The 20,450-nt window shown below is 50.0% G+C and overlaps 1 protein-coding gene across 3 annotated transcripts in view; it reads left to right on the forward strand.

Annotated features, from left to right (window-relative positions):
* ARHGEF2 (Rho/Rac guanine nucleotide exchange factor 2) overlaps positions 1 to 20,450 on the forward strand; it is a 113,970-nt gene that overhangs the window by 29,785 nt on the left and 63,735 nt on the right. For all 3 annotated transcript variants that reach the window (XM_072114621.1, XM_072114623.1, XM_072114622.1), the window contains exons 3-6: positions 1,552 to 1,693; positions 2,364 to 2,451; positions 6,338 to 6,377; positions 9,934 to 10,060. In XM_072114621.1, coding sequence (XP_071970722.1) covers positions 1,552 to 1,693; positions 2,364 to 2,451; positions 6,338 to 6,377; positions 9,934 to 10,060 — 397 coding nt within the window. The remainder of the gene's footprint in view (positions 1 to 1,551; positions 1,694 to 2,363; positions 2,452 to 6,337; positions 6,378 to 9,933; positions 10,061 to 20,450) is intronic.

A 20,450-nucleotide genomic window follows, 5' to 3' on the forward strand; every position in this document is an offset into this window, starting at 1 on the left:
GAGAGGATTAGATACACCGCTCAGCAGGCAGTATCACACAGGAGAGGATTAGATACACAGCTCAGCAGGCAGTATCACACAGGAGAGGATTAGATACACAGCTCAGCAGACAGTATCACAAAGGAGAGGAGTAGATACACCGCTCAGCAGGCAGTATCACACAGGAGAGGATTAGATACACAGCTCAGCAGGCAGTATCACACAGGAGAGGATTAGATACACCGCTCAGCAGGCAGTATCACAGATGATAGGATTAGATACATACAACATTATCCCACTGGGGACTGACGGGTGGGGTCATTAGGTGGTTAGGACTGGAGGCGATGGCTTGGTAGTGGTCTCCTAGCTGATGATTTGGTGGCTTGATCCTAAACTAAGGCTCAGAAGAAGGCATCACACATCATAGGATTAGATACACGGCTCAGAAGAAGGCATCGCACATCATAGGATTAGATACACGGCTCAGAAGAAGGCATCGCACATCATAGGATTAGATACACGGCTCAGAAGAAGGCATCGCACATCATAGGATTAGATACACGGCTCAGAAGAAGGCATCGCACATCATAGGATTAGATACACGGCTCAGAAGAAGGCATCGCACATCATAGGATTAGATACACGGCTCAGAAGAAGGCATCGCACATCATAGGATTAGATACACGGCTCAGAAGAAGGCATCGCACATCATAGGATTAGATACACGGCTCAGAAGAAGGCATCGCACATCATAGGATTAGATACACGGCTCAGAAGAAGGCATCGCACATCATAGGATTAGATACACGGCTCAGAAGAAGGCATCGCACATCATAGGATTAGATACACGGCTCAGAAGAAGGCATCGCACATCATAGGATTAGATACACTGCTCAGAAGAAGGCATTGCACATCATAGGATTAGATACACTGCTCAGAAGAAGGCATTGCACGTCATAGGATTAGATACAACTTTGTCAGCATGAGATTGGGTCATGTGACATGATGGGGGTTGTAGTCCTGTTCAGTTTCTTCTTGATCCCACCTCTGGATATGACTGATGACGTCACGCACTGATCCGTAATAACATATAATGTGGTCAGTCCTTGTGATCGCGGCTTGTATCACTATGACCAGGATAAGGGAGGGCTGTAGGAGAGTTGGGTGGTCACCCAGCTTTCCCCGGTCCGGATCCTATCCAGTAGTACAGCCATGCAGACACCAGGGGACGTGACCCCCAGGAAGGCGCCGGTGTCTTCCGTCTCTGGAGACTTCTGCAAATACGACTTGTGCAGGAAACGGGGCAAGATGGCAGATAGATGTCACCTCACCCGCTGGGGCGGCTTGTTGTACCCCGCAAAGTCCTCCCAGTGGTAGGTGAGACCCCGGGGTCAGACGTCATATGAGGGGGCGACCTTGACTGTCAGCAGACCCCGCTTTCACTTCTGATGGGAGGAAGCCGGTGGTTTATAACAGAACGACTCTGAGAAACACAAGGCTTCTGCTTCCTGCCTGTGACTGTACTACCTACCCATCATCCACTCATGTCTCATCATCTCTGTCCACTTACAGCCTCAGCCTGAACGCGGAGGAGGAGATGGAGGAGACCCTGGGCTACAGCCGGGACCCACGGCGGACCCCCATTATCCGCAGCACCGATATGCTGGAGTCTCTGCTGTCACTACGAGGGGAAGATGTGGAGGTGACCCAAGAGGTAAAGATCTATCCTCATCCTATAGCGACTTCTAACAACCAATCACATCCTGCCGTTTATATTAGGCTGCATTCACAATCCTGCCGGCTTCAGAGCTGGAATCTCCCAGCATCCCCTGCGTGTTCCTTTGCCTTTCTAGTAATTATGTAATATAATTGGCGGTCCGTTTACCCATCTATTGATTGGATCGGAGTGAGTTGTAATACCAGGAGCCGCCACAACAAAACCAAAGTGATGGAGGAGTGAGAGAGCCATTGATGGCCTATGCTAAAGCACGGGGCTGGAACATCCCTTTAAGAGCAGTATTTAGGTGATGTGATGGTACTTTGGTACCCACGGATACCTTGTGGTCGCTGAATACGGGAGGATGACACTGGCCAGCACAGAAGGGGGTCACGTCATACTGTGGAAGTAAAGATGCTGGGAATCCCCTTCTCCTATGAGGTTCCCTATTATAGTAAGAGAACAGCGCGTGTGTTTCCCCACTGACCTCAATAGTTCCCCGATGTTGTCTGGTGGGAGGGGGGTGGTTCGCTCACTGTCATCCTATAGGCTCCAGCTCTGATGACCTCCCCTCTATATTAGGATCCTGTGTATAGTATAGACCGTACAATGTACCTCCATACACCCTGCTATAGGATGTGTAATATGTCCTCTTCGTCTCCTACAGGAACATGCCAAGAGGCTCCAGGAATATCTGTCCAACGCCAATCGCTACAACCCGCTGTCCAAGTCCGTGTCCATGACTGGGATCGATGGTGAGTGGAAAGATCCGGGGTATCACAGGTCTGGTGGTGGAGATGCAACATTTAGTAAGTGATCCAATCGAAAGGGAGGACGTGATATTTAGCAGTTCCAGAGGTCGGACTTCCTTGCAGTTCTTGTAGTCTGCGGCAGGGATTGTGGCTCCTACATCTCCAGATATTTCAGGTTCGGAGGCTGTCGCTGGGTTACATTGAGTTTAAGCTCCTCCTGTGACGTTCAATGGGGTTCAGGTGATAAGGACAGTGAGGTTCTTCTTTAGGAGATGCTCCTTAGGTGCCCTGGTTGTGTGTTTTGGGTCATTTTCATCCTTTAAGACCACAAACCATCTTCTGTTCTGCTCCAAATTTTGTGATACATGTGCAATGCCTTCCCAACAAACTTTAGGCTTGGGGGCATCTGGGTTCCCCTGGTACCTGAGCTGCTGGCTTTAGCGGGGATTAGACCTAGACTTCTCAGTCTATTAAGCCCAGATGGAATAGGCCTCATCTACGCTGGGTAGGTCCAGCGAGGACCGCAATATGATGGAAGGTTACCCCCTAGTGTATGTGTGATGTCTGGGATCCCTGGCTAAATGGTAGAAGGGAGGCCTATGATGTTAGCAGCAGCCAGGGATCACACGTGGAGACAAGATGTAGAACATCAAAATTACAATCTCTTTATTCCAAAACTTCAAAGCAGCAACAGTAACCGGCGGAGGTACTGGTTCTGTCTGCCAATGTCCGAGGTAGATGAGAATGGAAGTTAAACTTACCTCTAGGAGGCATCCACCAATAAGTGCACCTACGAGCACTAGTCACTAGATCAACACTCCATCTTAAACAAAAGGATAGATCGATATACATTCATCTAATACTTATGGATAACATTTCACATAATTGCACGTTATTTATTGATAACATTTCACTTTAAAGCCCTTTCTACAGACACTTTGTTACTTAATTAATATATACTAGGCATCCTGGGACAGCTCCTGCCTGATCGCTTCACAGCCACAATGGATCCGACCACCGTGGTGACGTAGCAAAGGGAACAAGTCCCCTTCTGTTTCATCATCCGAGCCTGTCTATGAGAGGATTTCTTTTTGGATGAAATCAACCAATAAGGAACCTTGGGATTGACATAGATAAAACAATTATAATTGGTCAACAATTTAACACTCCCTCCACAGGCAGATATTATTCAGCCGCATTACCAGGTGTAGACAGAAGTGATCAGGTTGATTCCATAAAGTTCTGTTTTGTTCTCATCTGACCACATGACCTTCTCCCTGTACTTCCTCTGGGTCTTCCGTATGGTCAAACAGGCCTGGACATGTGCAGGAGACCTTGCAGGTCCTGCATGATTGTAATCCATGATAGTGTGGTGTGTTCCAGTAATCTGTGAGACTGTGTTCTCGCCTGTGTTCCGTGACCAGGACCTCCTGTGCAGTTCTGGGCTTTGGGTCAGTAACCGGGACTTCCTGTGTAGTTCTGGGCTTCGGGTCAGTTACCAGGGTGGGGGACGCAGGGTAAGAGGGGCTGCCGGTGGGGGACGCAGGGTAGGAGGAGCTGCCGGTGGGGGGACGCAGGGTAGGAGGGGCTGCCGGTGGGGGACGCAGGGTAGGAGGGGCTGCCGGTGGGGGACGCAGGGTAGGAGGGGCTGCCGGTGGGGGACGCAGTGTAGGAGGGGCTGCCGGTGGGGGACCCAGGGTAGGAGGGGCTGCCGGTGGGGGACCCAGGGTAGGAGGAGCTGCCGGTGGGGTACGCAGGGTAGGAGGAGCTGCCGGTGGGGTACGCAGGGTAGGAGGAGCTGCCGGTGGGGTACGCAGGGTAGGAGGAGCTGCCGGTGGGGTACGCAGGGTAGGAGGAGCTGCCGGTGGGGGACGCAGGGTAGGAGGAGCTTCCGGTGGGGGACGCAGGGTAGGAGGAGCTTCCGGTGGGGGACGCAGGGTAGGAGGAGCTGCCGGTGGGGACACAGGGTAGAAGGAGCTGCCGGTGGCGGGGCGCAGAGTAGGAGGGGCTGCCGGTGGGAGACGCAGGGTAGGAGGGGCTGCCGGTGGGGGACGCAGGGTAGGAGGGGCTGCCGGTGGGGGACGTAGGGTAGGAGGGGCTGCCGGTGGGGGACCCAGGGTAGGAGGGGCTGCCGGTGGGGGACCCAGGGTAGGAGGAGCTGCCGGTGGGGGACGCAGGGTAGGAGGAGCTGCTGGTGGGGGACGCAGGGTAGGAGGATCTGCCGGTGGGGGGACGCAGGGTAGGAGGAGCTGCCGGTGGGGGGACGCAGGGTAGGAGGAGCTGCCGGTGGCGGGGCGCAGGGTAGGAGGGGCTGCCGCGGGGGGACGCAGGGTAGGAGGAGCTGCCGGTGGGGGGGACGCAGGGTAGGAGGAGCTGCCGGTGGCGGGGCGCAGGGTAGGAGGAGCTGCTGGTGGCGGGGCGCAGGGTAGGAGGGGCTGCTGGTGGCGGGGCGCAGGGTAGGAGGAGCTGCTGGTGGCGGGGCGCAGGGTAGGAGGGGCTGCTGGTGGCGGGGCGCAGGGTAGGTGGGGCTGCCGGTGGGGAAGGGGGGGCAGAGTAGGAGGAGCTGCCGGTGGCGGGGCGCAGGGTAGGTGGGGCTGACGGTGGGGAAGGGGGGGGAGAGTAGGAGGAGCTCCGGTGGGGGGCGCGGGTTGGAGGGGCTGCTGGTGGCGGGGCGCAGGGTAGGTGGGGCTGCCGGTGGGGAAGGGGGGGGCAGAGTAGGAGGAGCTGCCGGTGGTGGGGCGCAGGGTAGGTGGGGCTGACGGTGGGGAAGGGGGGGGGGCAGAGTAGGAGGAGTTGCTCTGGGGGACAGCAGGGTAGCTGGAGCTTAGAGTTTTCCGTAATAAACTTTTGTATTTTAATTATTACCAACCGCTGATGTATATTGTATGTTTTGGGTAATAGATTTGTATATGTGTTTTGCACTTGCTTGTAGATGATTGTGTGGTCACCGTATCCGCCGTCTCCCCTGTTCCTATATATAAATATCCATGTTCTTTTTTTTTTCCACTTCCAAAAAATAGTGAAATCCTCCTTTATATAATTGGAATTCTTGTTGCCATGGAAAGTGCAATCCTACAACTTTATCACTTCCATGTTTTGTATGTAGCAGCCATAAACCTGTCCCCGATATTACCCACAATGCATTGTGTGACTGGACGCGCTCCGAGGTCAAGGGGCGACTGACAACTGGTGAAACTAGTCATTACACCACTGCGGGTGTCTGCGGAGCGGGGTGTAGCTGTGTCATACTGTGCCCACTAGAGGGCGCAATGATCCCACATGTGATGGTGCTTATTGTCTGCACCCATTATTTTTACATTTTTTTTTAATCTTCCAATTTCGTATCATTATTATACGGTGTAATGGGTCAGGATCCAGCATTTCACTTACTATTTTTTTGCTTTCTGCGGACAGACACGTTTATCACTAAACAAAACGCGTGCTATGGCGGATCCATTTATGTCGATTTTATGCCCAAATGTAAAACTAGCAAAAAAAATGTTTTTAAGCATAAAAATGAATGTTGCCGGATACAACCTATTCATTAAAAAAAGACGTATCAAGAAAAATGCACCTGTTTTTGGCAAATTTTAGATGCAAATGTCTAATCGATGCATAAGATGCGATGTGAACCTGGCCATAGTGCAACTACACAATTAGTATAGATACAATCGATCCACATACATGTACAGCTTAGATCCAGTCCTCCAGCAGAAGGTAGAGGAGGAAATACTTGTATATTTCCTGTAATTCTGAAGCTGTTGGATTATCCCCGGATATTACTGATATTTTAGCTTCCGTCTCAGCTGTGAAATTGGCAAATGTGTCCATTAATGTTCCGGGTTCAGGTGGGTGAGTGGCTAAAATCCTTGATTTTGTCTTTTCACAGATGTGGTTCTGTTCTCACACGGAAATCACTTGGGGAATGGGTAAGTGACAAGAAATCCTCTTACACACCTGTATCTGCCGCACATCCTCAGGGCGAGTACTGTATGCAAGAAGTGTCTGTAATTATAGAAAAACACTATGGGGCAGATTTATCAAGCAGTCTGAAAGTCAGAATATTTCCAGTTGCCCATGGCAACCAATCACAGCTCAGCTTTCATTTCACCAGTGCTCATGAATATTTTAAAGGGGAGCTGTGATTGGTTGCCATGGGCAACTGGAAATATTCTGACTTTTAGACTGCTTGATAAATCTGCCCCTATGTATTCTAATATATAGAAATCATCTGATTCTCTCCAATCACTAGTGATATTAGCACAACTACAGTCATACTGCCCCCTATGTTCAAGAATATAACTACTATAATACTGCCCCCTATGTACAGGAATATAACTACTATAATACTGCCCCCTATGTACAAGAATATAACTACTATAATACTGCTCCTATGTACAGGAATATAACTACTATAATACTGCCCCCTATGTACAAGAATATAACTACTATAATACTGCCCCCTATGTACAAGAATATAACTACTATAATACTGCCCCCTGTGTACAAGAATATAACTACTATAATACTGCCCCCAATGTACAGGAATATAACTACTATAATACTGCCCCCTATGTACAAGAATATAACTACTATAATACTGCCCCCTATGTACAAGAATATAACTACTATAATACTGCCTCCTATGTACAAGAATATAACTACTATAATACTGCCCTCTATGTACAAGAATATAACTACTATAATACTACCCCCTATGTACAGGAATATAACTACTATAATACTGCCCCCTATGTACAAGAATATAACTACTATAATACTGCCCCCTATGTACAGGAATATAACTACTATAATACTGCCCCCTATGTACAAGAATATAACTACTATAATACTGCCTCCTATGTACAAGAATATAACTACTATAATACTGCCCTCTATGTACAAGAATATAACTACTATAATACTACCCCCTATGTACAGGAATATAACTACTATAATACTGCCCCCTATGTACAAGAATATAACTACTATAATACTACCCCCTATGTACAGGAATATAACTACTATAATACTGCCCCCTATGTACAAGAATATAACTACTATAATACTGCCCCCTATGTACAGGAATATAACTACTATAATACTGCCCCTATGTACAGGAATATAACTACTATAATACTGCCCCCTATGTACAAGAATATAACTACTATAATACTGCCCCCTATGTACAAGAATATAACTACTATAATACTGCCCCCTATGTACAAGAATATAACTACTATAATACTGCCCCCTATGTACAGGAATATAACTACTATAATACTGCCCCCTATGTACAGGAATATAACTACTATAATACTGCTCCCTATGTACAAGAATATAACTACTATAATACTGTCCCCTATGTACAGGAATATAACTACTATAATACTGCCCCCTATGTACAAGAATATAACTACTATAATACTGCCCCCTATGTACAGGAATATAACTACTATAATACTGCCTCCTATGTACAGGAATATAACTACTATAATACTGCCCCCTATGTACAAGAATATAACTACTATAATACTGCCCCCTATGTACAAGCATATAACTACTATAATACTGCCCCCTATGTACAGGAATATAACTACTATAATACTGCCCACTATGTACAAGAATATAACTACTATAATACTGCCCCCTATGTACAAGAATATAACTACTATAATACTGCCCTCTATGTACAAGAATATAACTACTATAATACTGCCCCCTATGTACAGGAATATAACTACTATAATACTGCCCCCTATGTACAAGAATATAACTACTATAACACTGCCCCCTATGTACAGGAATATAACTACTATAATACTGCCCCTATGTACAGGAATATAATTACTATAATACTGCCCCTATGTACAGGAATATAACTACTATAATACTGCCCCTATGTACAGGAATATAATTACTATAATACTGCCCCTATGTACAGGAATATAACTACTATAATACTGCCCCCTATGTACAAGAATATAACTACTATAATACTGCCCCCTATGTACAAGAATATAACTACTATAATACTGACCCCTATGTACAGGAATATAACTACTATAATACTGCCCCTATGTACAGGAATATAATTACTATAATACTGCCCCTATGTACAGGAATATAACTACTATAATACTGCCCCCTATGTACAAGAATATAACTACTATAATACTGCCCCCTATGTACAAGAATATAACTACTATAATACTGCCCCCTATGTACAAGTATATAACTACTATAATACTGCCCCCTATGTACAGGAATATAACTACTATAATACTGCCCCCTATGTACAGGAATATAACTACTATAATACTGCCCCCTATGTACAAGTATATAACTACTATAATACTGCCCCCTATGTACAAGAATATAACTACTATAATACTGCCCCCTATGTACAGGAATATAACTACTATAATACTGCCCCCTATGTACAGGAATATAACTACTATAATACTGCCCCCTATGTACAAGTATATAACTACTATAATACTGCCCCCTATGTACAAGAATATAACTACTATAATACTGCCCCCTATGTACAGGAATATAACTACTATAATACTGCCCCCTATGTACAGGAATATAACTACTATAATACTGCCCCCTATGTACAGGAATATAACTACTATAATACTGCCCCCTATGTATAAGAATATAACTACTATAATACTGCCCCCTATGTACAAGAATATAACTACTATAATACTGCCTCCTATGTACAAGAATATAACTACTATAATACTGCCCCCTATGTACAAGAATATAACTACTATAATACTGCCCCTATGTACAAGAATATAACTACTATAATACTGCTCCCTATGTACAAGAATATAACTACTATAATACTGCCCCTATGTACAAGAATATAACTACTATAATACTGCCTCCTATGTACAGGAATATAACTACTATAATACTGCCCCCTATGTACAAGAATATAACTACTATAATACTGCCCCTATGTACAAGAATATAACTACTATAATACTGCCTCCTATGTACAGGAATATAACTACTATAATACTGCCCCCTATGTACAAGAATATAACTACTATAATACTGCCCCCTATATACAAGAATATAACTACTATAATACTGCCCCCTATGTACAAGAATATAACTACTATAATACTGCCCCCTATGTACAAGAATATAACTACTATAATACTCCTGTGTATATAGTTGGTGCAGGGAATTATCAGGTTGTGTCTCTGGTGTCGGACCCTCTCTGTGTCTTCGTTAGTCCTTGGTTTGGGTTTGTAGTCCTGTACTTGCTCTCTGTAGACTCTTCCTCTGTAATGTGGGGTCTTCTCCGGTGACTGATAATACTTCCCTGTGTATCTGATCTCTGGCAGGTTGCGCTCCCTGCATGACTTTACACCACACAATGATTGTGACTTCTGCACAATAATCTCCTTTTGTTCTTTGAGGTTAACCCTTCACTGTGTGTGACCTCTGTGTTTCCTGCAGGTTGAGCGCTGTCAGCTGTGGGGAGTTTGATGTCCTGGAAACTGATGAGAAGGAGAATAGGAACAAAGAGGAATCTCGTTTAGAGAGGACACTGAGCTTCATCAGGAAAATAGGAGGGAAAAGTAAGGTACGAAAAGTTATCAAAACTCCTAAAAAAACTCCTGTAATGAGGGGCAAGGACACGCTGACACTTGGGGGGACAGGACAGGGACACGCTGACACTTGGGGGACAGGACAGGGACACGCTGACACTTGGGGGACAGGACAGAGACACGCTGACACTTGGGGGGACAGGACAGGGAGACGCTGACACTTGGGGGGACAGGACAGGGACACGCTGACACTTGGGGGACAGGACAGGGACATGCTGACACTTGGGGGGACAGGACAGGGACACGCTGACACTTGGGGGACAGGACAGGGACACGCTGACACTTGGGGGGACAGGACAGGGACACGCTGACACTTGGGGGGACAGGACAGGGACACGCTGACACTTGGGGGACAGGACAGGGACACGCTGACACTTGGGGGGACAGGACAGGGACACGCTGACACTTGGGGGACAGGACAGGGACACGCTGACACTTGGGGGGGACAGGACAGGGACACGCTGACACTTGGGGGGACAGGACATGGACACGCTGACACTTAGGGGACAGGACAGGGACACGCTGACACTTGGGGGACAGGACAGGGACACGCTGACACTTGGGGGACAGGACAGGGACACGCTGACACTTGGGGGGACAGGACATGGACACGCTGACACTTAGGGGACAGGACAGGGACACGCTGACACTTGGGGGACAGGACAGGGACACGCTGACACTTGGGGGGGACAGGACAGGGACACACTGACACTTGGGGGGGACAGGACAGGGACACGCTGACACTTGGGGGGACAGGACAGGGACACGCTGACACTTGGGGGGGACAGGACAGGGACACGCTGACACTTGGGGGGACAGGACAGGGACACGCTGACACTTGGGGGGACAGGACAGGGACACGCTGACACTTGGGGGGACAGGACAGGGACACGCTGACACTTGGGGGGACAGGACAGGGACACGCTGACACTTGGGGGGACAGGACAGGGACACTGACACTTGGGGGGACAGGACAGGGACACGCTGACACTTGGGGGACAGGACAGGGACACTGACACTTGGGGGGACAGGACAGGGACACGCTGACACTTGGGGGGGACAGGACAGGGATATGCTGATACTTGGGGGGACAGGACAGGGACACTCTGACACTTGGGGGGACAGGACAGGGACACGCTGACACTTGGGGGGACAGGACAGGGACACGCTGACACTTGGGGGGACAGGACAGGGACACGCTGACACTTGGGGGGACAGGACAGGGACACGCTGACACTTGGGGGGACAGGACAGGGACACGCTGACACTTGGGGGGACAGGACAGGGACACGCTGACACTTGGGGGACAGGACAGGGACACGCTGACACTTGGGGGGACAGGACAGTGACACGCTGACACTTGTGGGGGGTCAGGACAGGGACACGCTGATACTTGGGGGGGACAGGACAGGGACACGCTGACACTTGGGGGGACAGGACAGGGACATGCTGACACTTGGGGGACAGGACAGGGACACGCTGACACTTGGGGGGACAGGACAGGGACACGCTGACACTTGGGGGGACAGGACAGGGACACGCTGACACTTGGGGGACAGGACAGGGACACGCTGACACTTGGGGGACAGGGCAGGGACACGCTGACACTTGGGGGGGACAGGACAGGGACACGCTGACACTTGGGGGACAGGACAGAGACACGCTGACACTTGGGGGACAGGACAGGGACACGCTGACACTTGGGGGACAGGACGGGGACACGCTGACACTTGGGGGACAGGACGGGGACACGCTGACACTTGGGGGACAGGACGGGGACACGCTGACACTTGGGGGACAGGACGGGGACACGCTGACACTTGGGGGACAGGGACACGCTGACACTTGGGGGACAGGACAGGGACACGCTGACACTTGGGGGGACAGGACAGGGACACGCTGACACTTGGGGGGACAGGACAGGGACACGCTGACACTTGGGGGGACAGGACAGGGACACGCTGACACTTGGGGGGACAGGACAGGGACACGCTGACACTTGGGGGGACAGGACAGGGACACGCTGACACTTGGGGGGACAGGACAGGGACACGCTGACACTTGGGGGGACAGGACAGGGACACGCTGACACTTGGGGGGACAGGACAGGGACACGCTGACACTTGGGGGGACAGGAAAGGGACACGCTGACACTTGGGGGACAGGGACACGCTGACACTTGGGGGACAGGGACACGCTGACACTTGGGGGACAGGGACACGCTGACACTTGGGGGACAGGGACACGCTGACACTTGGGGGACAGGACGGGGACACGCTGACACTTGGGGGACAGGACGGGGACACACTGACACTTGGGGGACTTGTGGTTTGGTGTCTGCATTACTCTGTCCCATTGGCCTCTGTAGTTACTTATAGTCTGGGGTGTGATGAATATTTGGAGACACTTGCATGGGAGGCGAGGCCCTGGTTCTGGGGTCTGGACAGGTTGCGGTGGTCTGGTCTGTGGAGTCTCCCCCCTCCTCTTTCCATCCGGCAGGATTTCGGGAGGGTTGCATCAGCCGCTGTAGAGATGTGGCATTTCCTGCCAGGGCAGACGCCAGGCGAGAGCAGGGATCATGAGTCACCGCAGAGCGAGGCCTACACCAGCCAGCGGGGGGCAATGTCCAGCTCCGGGGGGCTATAACTATTATCATGGGGGGAGAACAGGACCACAATGATACTCCAGAGAGGAAAGTGGTGTAATAATCTGCAGAATATATGTCGCTATGTAGCAGGAGGTGAAGGAGCAATGTTCTGCGGATCTCCTGATGAGTCAGAGGTGTAATAATCTGCAGAATATATCGCAATGTATCGGCAGGTAGAGATGCAAAGTTTTGCAGGTCTCTCCTAAGGTCAGAGGTGTAATAATCTGCAGGATGTAGCGGTCAGTGGGCAGGGGAGCGATGTTCTGCAGATCTCTATAGGGGTCAGTGTGTAATACTGTTCTCCTGTATAGATGCCATTACAATGTGCGGTGATGACTGGCATCCCCCGCCCCCCCCCCCCCCTCCTCGGTTCCCGCCATCATCTATCTCCTGAGAGCAGTTGGTGTCCGGGAGGAAGCAGATCAGGGGGACACAGGACGTGACTGACTTCCTGCTCCGCTGAGATGACAAACTGTGCGAGCACAATCACCCCCAACATTGTCCCATCACTGACAGAGCTTCCTCCAGATACAGGCTGGATTACTGCCCTGCGTATCTAAGCCCATCATGTGTGATACATCCTGCTGGGACTGTGTATCTAACCCTATCATGTGTGATACATCCTGCTGGGACTGTGTATCTAACCCTGTCATGTGTGATACATCCTGCTGGGACTGTGTATCTAAGCCCATCATGTGTGATACATCCTGCTGGGACTGTGTATCTAACCCCATCATGTGGGATACATCCTGCTGGACTGCGTATCTAAGCCCATCATGTGTGATACATCCTGCTGGGACTGTGTATCTAACCCTGTGATGTGCGATACATCCTGCTGGGACTGTGTATCTAACTCCGTCATGTGTGATACATCCTGCTGGGACTGTGTATCTAACCCCATCATGTGTGATACATCCTGCTGGGACTGTGTATCTAACCCCGTCATGTGCGATACTGTGTAACAAACCTCTGTATCTAAACCTTTCATGCGGGATACAGACAGCTGAGCCAGGCAGAAATGGCGCATATATAATTAGTGGCTCTTGTATCGCCCTCACTCCCACCCGCAGACTTCCCCTCCCCCCATCGCTCACCCTTTATGTTACAATCCGGATACCCCTCCTGCCCTGTGTACCTGTCACCTTCCCCTTGTGTCAGGCAGTGATACATCACTAGGGGGTTAAGTGGGGTCTTCATTCCTCTTTACATCTCATTAGTTAGATTTCTGTTATTTTCAGGATGCTGACACATTTCACAGCCTGACAACGTGGCCCGTACGTGACGCTGATGCATTTCACACCCTGACAATGTGACCTGTACGTAATGCTGACGCATTTCACACCCTGACAATGTGACCTGTACATGACGCTGACGCATTTTACACCCTGACAATGTGACCTGTACATGACGCTGACGCATTTTACACCCTGACAATGTGACCTGTACATGACGCTGACGCATTTCACACCCTGACAATGTGACCTGTACATGACGCTGACGCATTTCACACCCTGACAATGTGACCTGTACATGACGCTGACGCATTTCACACCCTGACAATGTGACCTGTACATGACGCTGACGCATTTCACACCCTGACAATGTGACCTGTACATGATGCTGACGCATTTCACAGCCTGACAATGTGACCTGTACATGACGCGGACGCATTTCACTCCCTGACAATGTGACCTGTACATGACACTGACGCATTTCACAGCCTGACGACGTGGCCTGTACATGACGCTGAAGCATTTCACAGCCTGACGACAGTTCTATATCATAGACACGTTTCATGGTACTAGTGGGGGTTCTATATCATAGACGCGTTTCATGGTTCTAGTGGTGGTTCTATATCATTGATGCGTTTCATGGTACTAGTGGTGGTTCTATATCATAGACACATTTCATGGTACTAGTGGTGGTTCTATATTATAGACGCGTTTCATGGTACTAGTGGTGGTTCTATATCATAGACGCGTTTCATGGTACTAGTGGTGGTTCTATATAATAGACCTCGTTTCATGGTACTAGTGGTGGTTCTATATCATAGTCGCGTTTCATGATACTAGTGGTGGTTCTATATCCTAGACCTCGTTTCATGGTACTAGTGGTGGTTCTATACCATAGACACATTTCATGGTACTAGTGGTGGTTCTATATTATAGACGCGTTTCATGGTACTAGTGGTGGTTCTATATCATAGTCGCGTTTCATGATACTAGTGGTGGTTCTATATCCTAGACCTCGTTTCATGGTACTAGTGGTGGTTCCATGTTTCATGGTACTAGTGGTGGTTCTATATCATAGACACATTTTATGGTACTAGTGGTGGTTCTATATTATAGACGCGTTTCATGGTACTAGTGGTGGTTCTATATCATAGTCGCGTTTCATGATACTAGTGGTGGTTCTATATCATAGTCGCGTTTCATGATACTAGTGGTGGTTCTATATCATAGTTGCGTTTCATGATACTAGTGGTGGTTCTATATCCTAGACCTCGTTTCATGGTACTAGTGGTGGTTCTATATCATAGACGCGTTTCATGGTACTAGTGGTGGTTCTATATAATAGACCTTGTTTCATGGTACTAGTGGTGGTTCTATATCATAGTCGCGTTTCATGGTACTAGTGGTGGTTCTATATCCTGGACCTCGTTTCATGGTACTAGTGGTGGTTCTATATCATAGACACATTTCATGGTACTAGTGGTGGTTCTATATTATAGACGCGTTTCATGGTACTAGTGGTGGTTCTATATCATAGTCGCGTTTCATGATACTAGTGGTGGTTCTATATCCTAGACCTCGTTTCATGGTACTAGTGGTGGTTCTATATCATAGACACATTTCATGGTACTAGTGGTGGTTCTATATTATAGACGCGTTTCATGGTACTAGCGGTGGTTCTATATCATAGACAAATTTCATGGTACTAGTGGTGGTTCTATAATATAGACGCGTTTCATGGTACTAGTGGTGGTTCTATATCCTAGACCTCGTTTCATGGTACTAGTGGTGGTTCTATATTATAGACGCGTTTCATGGTACTAGTGGTGGTTCTATATCCTAGACCTCGTTTCATGGTACTAGTGGTGGTTCTATATCATAGACACGTTTCATGGTACTAGTGGTGGTTCTATATTATAGACGCGTTTCATGGTACTAGTGGTGGTTCTATATCCTAGACCTCGTTTCATGGTACTAGTGGTGGTTCTATATCATAGACCTCGTTTCATGGTACTAGTGGTGGTTCTATATCATAAATGCATTTCATGGTACTAGTGGTGGTTCTGTATAAGTCGCGTTTCATGGTACTAGTGGTGGTTCTATATCATAGACACATTTCATGGTACTAGTGGTGGTTCTATATTATAGTCGCGTTTCATGGTATCATAGTCTCAGTTCGCTGTCGTAGATACATTTCACGCTACGATTGTAGGTTCTGTACTGTTGACCCATTCCGTGTTGTTACGATGGCTTCTGTATCGCTGAAACCTTTTCATGTTGTTATTATCCATTCTCTATAGAAATTCCATCTTATGGCCAACGCGTTTCATAGTATCTATATTATATCATACTCCAAAATCATAAAGTTATTGGTTTTATTTTATTTATTTTTCCATCAGTTTTATATTGCAGATGCGGCTCCTGCATTCGCTTTATATTATATGCAAACGCGTTTCACAGTCTAGCTGTTACGTATAAAAGCCCTGTCACATTTGACAGCTTCAGCGTGTTACTGGGTGACGCATTTCGAGGCTATATTATCACCTCTATATTACAGATATTACCGGATTTGTTATAAACCTCTGACATATTCTGCAGCTTTGCACTTTCTCTCTACGATGCACACATTTCTTGTTCTATATTGCGGATATTTACAGCTGCTCTACTGCCTGTATATGGGGGGAATATTCCCTGATGTCGCTGTTATTTATATACCGCTACAGCTTTATTATTGGTTCTGTAGCACAGACGCAGTTCGCAGCTTTTACACTTTGTGTAATTATCCATCTGTGAAACGCGTTGGTTCTGTATAAATAGCAGCACGTGGTCCACACGACTGTGACCTCTCCATTGTGCAGCGGCTCTTCCTCTTCCTTGCCCAGTTGTTTCCTGTATTCCGGCAGCTTCCAGGTATTTTTACACTTTTAGGTTTTTATTTACATGCCCCCCCCCCCCCTTATTTTTCGAGTCTCTCCTGCTTCTCTTGGTGTATCCCCCTCCGCTGTCTGCCCCCACCATCTACCTGTTCCCACATAGTTTGGTTGCTATGGAAGTCTTGGATAATGTGCGTTTCCGCTGTTAGACGCGGGAGAGGTGGGCAGGGGGTGATGTGCGGGGCACGGAGGAGGGGAGGCAATAATTGGGGGCAGGGAGGGGCATTTTCCAGTTATTAGGAAGGTTTGGGAGGGATTGAAGGGAAGGAACTATGGATACTATGGTTTGGGCAATGCAGAAGGTTTGGTGGAGGGTAGATTTGGAAGAGGTAACTATAGACCAGGTATCGCTCAGGGGTAAATTTTAAAGGTGGGGGTAATTGTTGGAAAGTGGAAGTTTTGTTTCTAGTAAATTGGGAAGGGGTGTAAATGTGTAAGGTTTGGACAGGGTTGGGCGATAGGGTTATATACTGTACTGCAATATCGGCTTCATGTTTATGTGATTGCATCTTTTAGATTGCTAGCCCTTGGGACTAGAGGCACATAGAGATAACTGTACGTCAGGGGATGGTCCTCATCTACCCTGTGACCCAAGAGTGACCACAGGACCCCCCCCCCCCTCCCTACATTTGGGCTATTAGAGGGTCAGCTCTTGTGCTCCTGTGCTGAGCTGTGTGCGCTGTGTTACCGCTCGGCTCTGCTATACGGGGTGTGGGTGGAGAAGGTTTCTTCATACTCTATAATTAGCTGCAGTTATGTTGATGTCATGTTGTGTGAGCAGCCAGACGGGGGAAATACGGGGCAGTCATGTGCGAGCGCCCCCCACTGTGTCTGCCGAGACCTGGGAACACCCTCCCCAACCAGGACTGAACCCTGTGACCCAGACACAAGGCGGATAAGACTGGGCCTGACCTATAGAAGCCAAATACATCATCAGGCCGTGGCTCTGCTCCCATCATGTGATGCTGCATGTCCTCCGGTGTCTTCCTCTCCGGCGGAGGCGCCTCTAGAGTCCGGTCTTCTCAGGACGGTCTCTGTGTTCTGTTCTGTTCTCTTGTCTTCTGATTTTTGTGTCCTGAATAGTCAGCATGGTCTCTCACATTATGTCCAATCTGATGGAGGCTGGCCTCATGTTCCCTGCTCTCTGATGGAGGCTGGCCTCATGTTTCTTGGTCTCTGATGGAGGGTGGCCTCATGTTTCTTGGTCTCTGATGGAGGCTGGCCTCATGTTTCTTGGTCTCTGATGGAGGCTGGCCTCATGTTTCTTGGTCTCTGATGGAGGCTGGCCTCATGTTTCTTGGTCTCTGATGGAGGCTGGCCTCATGTTTCTTGGTCTCTGATGGAGGCTAGACTGTGGTCTGGTCTCATGTCTATCCTGTGCTGGAAGCCGTCCTTGGTGCCCTGTCTTCTGTTAGTTTGGCACCCGCTGGTGCCATGTCTTATGTCGGAAAGGTGCCCTCTGGTGCCCCGTCTTCTCTTGGGGAGGAGGGCGGTCTCTGGTGCCCCATCTTCTCTTGGGGAGGAGGGCGGTCTCTGGTGCCCCATCTTCTCTTGGGGAGGAGGGCGGTCTCTGGTGCCCCGTCTTCTCTTGGAGAGGGGGGCGGTCTCTGGTGCCCCGTCTTCTCTTAGGGAGGAGGGCGGTCTCTGGTGCCCCATCTTCTCTTGGGGAGGAGGGCGGTCTCTGGTGCCCCATCTTCTCTTGGGGAGGAGGGCGGTCTCTGGTGCCCCATCTTCTCTTGGGGAGGAGGGCGGTCTCTGGTGCCCCATCTTCTCTTGGGGAGGAGGGCGGTCTCTGGTGCCCCATCTTCTCTTGGGGAGGAGGGCGGTCTCTGGTGCCCCGTCTTCTCTTGGGGAGGAGGGCGGTCTCTGGTGCCCCGTCTTCTCTTGGGGAGGAGGGCGGTCTCTGGTGCCCCGTCTTCTCTTGGAGAGGGGGGCGGTCTCTGGTGCCCCGTCTTCTCTTGGGGAGGAGGGCGGTCTCTGGTGCCCCGTCTTCTCTTGGGGAGGAGGGCGGTCTCTGGTGCCCCGTCTTCTCTTGGGGAGGAGGGCGGTCTCTGGTGCCCCGTCTTCTCTTGGGGAGGAGGGCGGTCTCTGGTGCCCCGTCTTCTCTTGGGGAGGAGGGCGGTCTCTGGTGCCCCGTCTTCTCTTGGGGAGGAGGGCGGTCTCTGGTGCCCCGTCTTCTCTTGGGGAGGAGGGCGGTCTCTGGTGCCCCGTCTTCTCTTGGGGAGGAGGGCGGTCTCTGGTGCCCCGTCTTCTCTTGGGGAGGAGGGCGGTCTCTGGTGCCCCGTCTTCTCTTGGGGGGGAGGGCGGTCTCTGGTGCCCCTTCTTCTCTTGGGGGGGAGGGCGGTCTCTGGTGCCCCGTCTTCTCTTGGGGAGGGGGACGGTCTCTGGTGCCCCGTCTTCTCTTGGGGAGGGGGGTGGTCTTTGGTGCCCCGTCTTCTCTTGGGGAGGGGGACGGTCTCTGGTGCCCCGTCTTCTCTTGGGGAGGGGGGTGGTCTTTGGCGCCTCGTTTTCTCTTGGGGATGGGGGTGGTCTTTGGCGCCTCGTCTTCTCTTGGGGATGGGGGTGGTCGCTGGCACCCCGTCTTCTTTTGGGGGGGGGGGCCTCTGGTGCCCCATCTTCTCTTTGGTGGGGGGACCTCTGTTGGAGGACGGCCATTGAGGTCCTCTGTTCCAGGCGACCTCTGGTGTCTCTGAAGACCGGTCTTTACACTTCTCCTCTCTGATGATGGCTGCTCTCCGTGTTTCTCCAGGGTCCCACTGTCTCCCCCGGGTGCCCCTTTAACCTCTCGCTGACCTGTCTATCAAGTCTCCAGCTACACAAACACTGTGGCTGATAAGAATATGGCTGATGACAGCCAGGGCCCCAGTTCCCACAGAAGCCCCTTATAGTACGTATCACCCATTACACCCCTTCCTTTTAACCCTTCCTGATCCCACTTCTCATTGATAACCCTGTAAGTCATTCTGTGCCAGGAGCGGCAGTGACACGTGCCGGCGGCCATCTTTCCTGTCTACATGTAAACAGAGCCTGAACTTTCTGATGGCTGTAAACAAGGTGATGACTGGAGACGCCCTGACGTTACCTCAGATGCCTCCATGATGGCCTGGTGTCGCAGCCGCAGTGCTCGCCCCTTTGTGGTGATTAGGTGTGGGGGTCGCAGTGCTCGCCCCTTTGTGGTGATTAGGTGTCGGGGTCGCAGTCCTCGCCCCTTTGTGGCGATTAGGTGTGGGGGTCGCAGTCCTCGCCCCTTTGTGGTGATTAGGTGTGGGGGTCGCAGTCCTCGCCCCTTTGTGGTGATTAGGTGTGGGGGGTCGCAGTGCTCGCCCCTTTGTGGTGATTAGGTGTGGGGGTCGCAGTCCTCGCCCCTTTGTGGTGATTAGGTGTGGGGGTCGCAGTGCTCGCCCCTTTGTGGTGATTAGGTGTGGGGGTCGCAGTCCTCTCCCCTTTGTGGTGATTAGGTGTGGGGGTCGCAGTCCTCTCCCCTTTGTGGTGATTAGGTGTGGGGGTCGCAGTCCTCTCCCCTTTGTGGGGGTCGCAGTCCTCGCCCCTTTGT

Source organism: Engystomops pustulosus, chromosome 7 (assembly GCF_040894005.1).
Source record: "Engystomops pustulosus chromosome 7, aEngPut4.maternal, whole genome shotgun sequence".
Classification (NCBI taxonomy): Eukaryota; Metazoa; Chordata; class Amphibia; order Anura; family Leptodactylidae; genus Engystomops; species Engystomops pustulosus.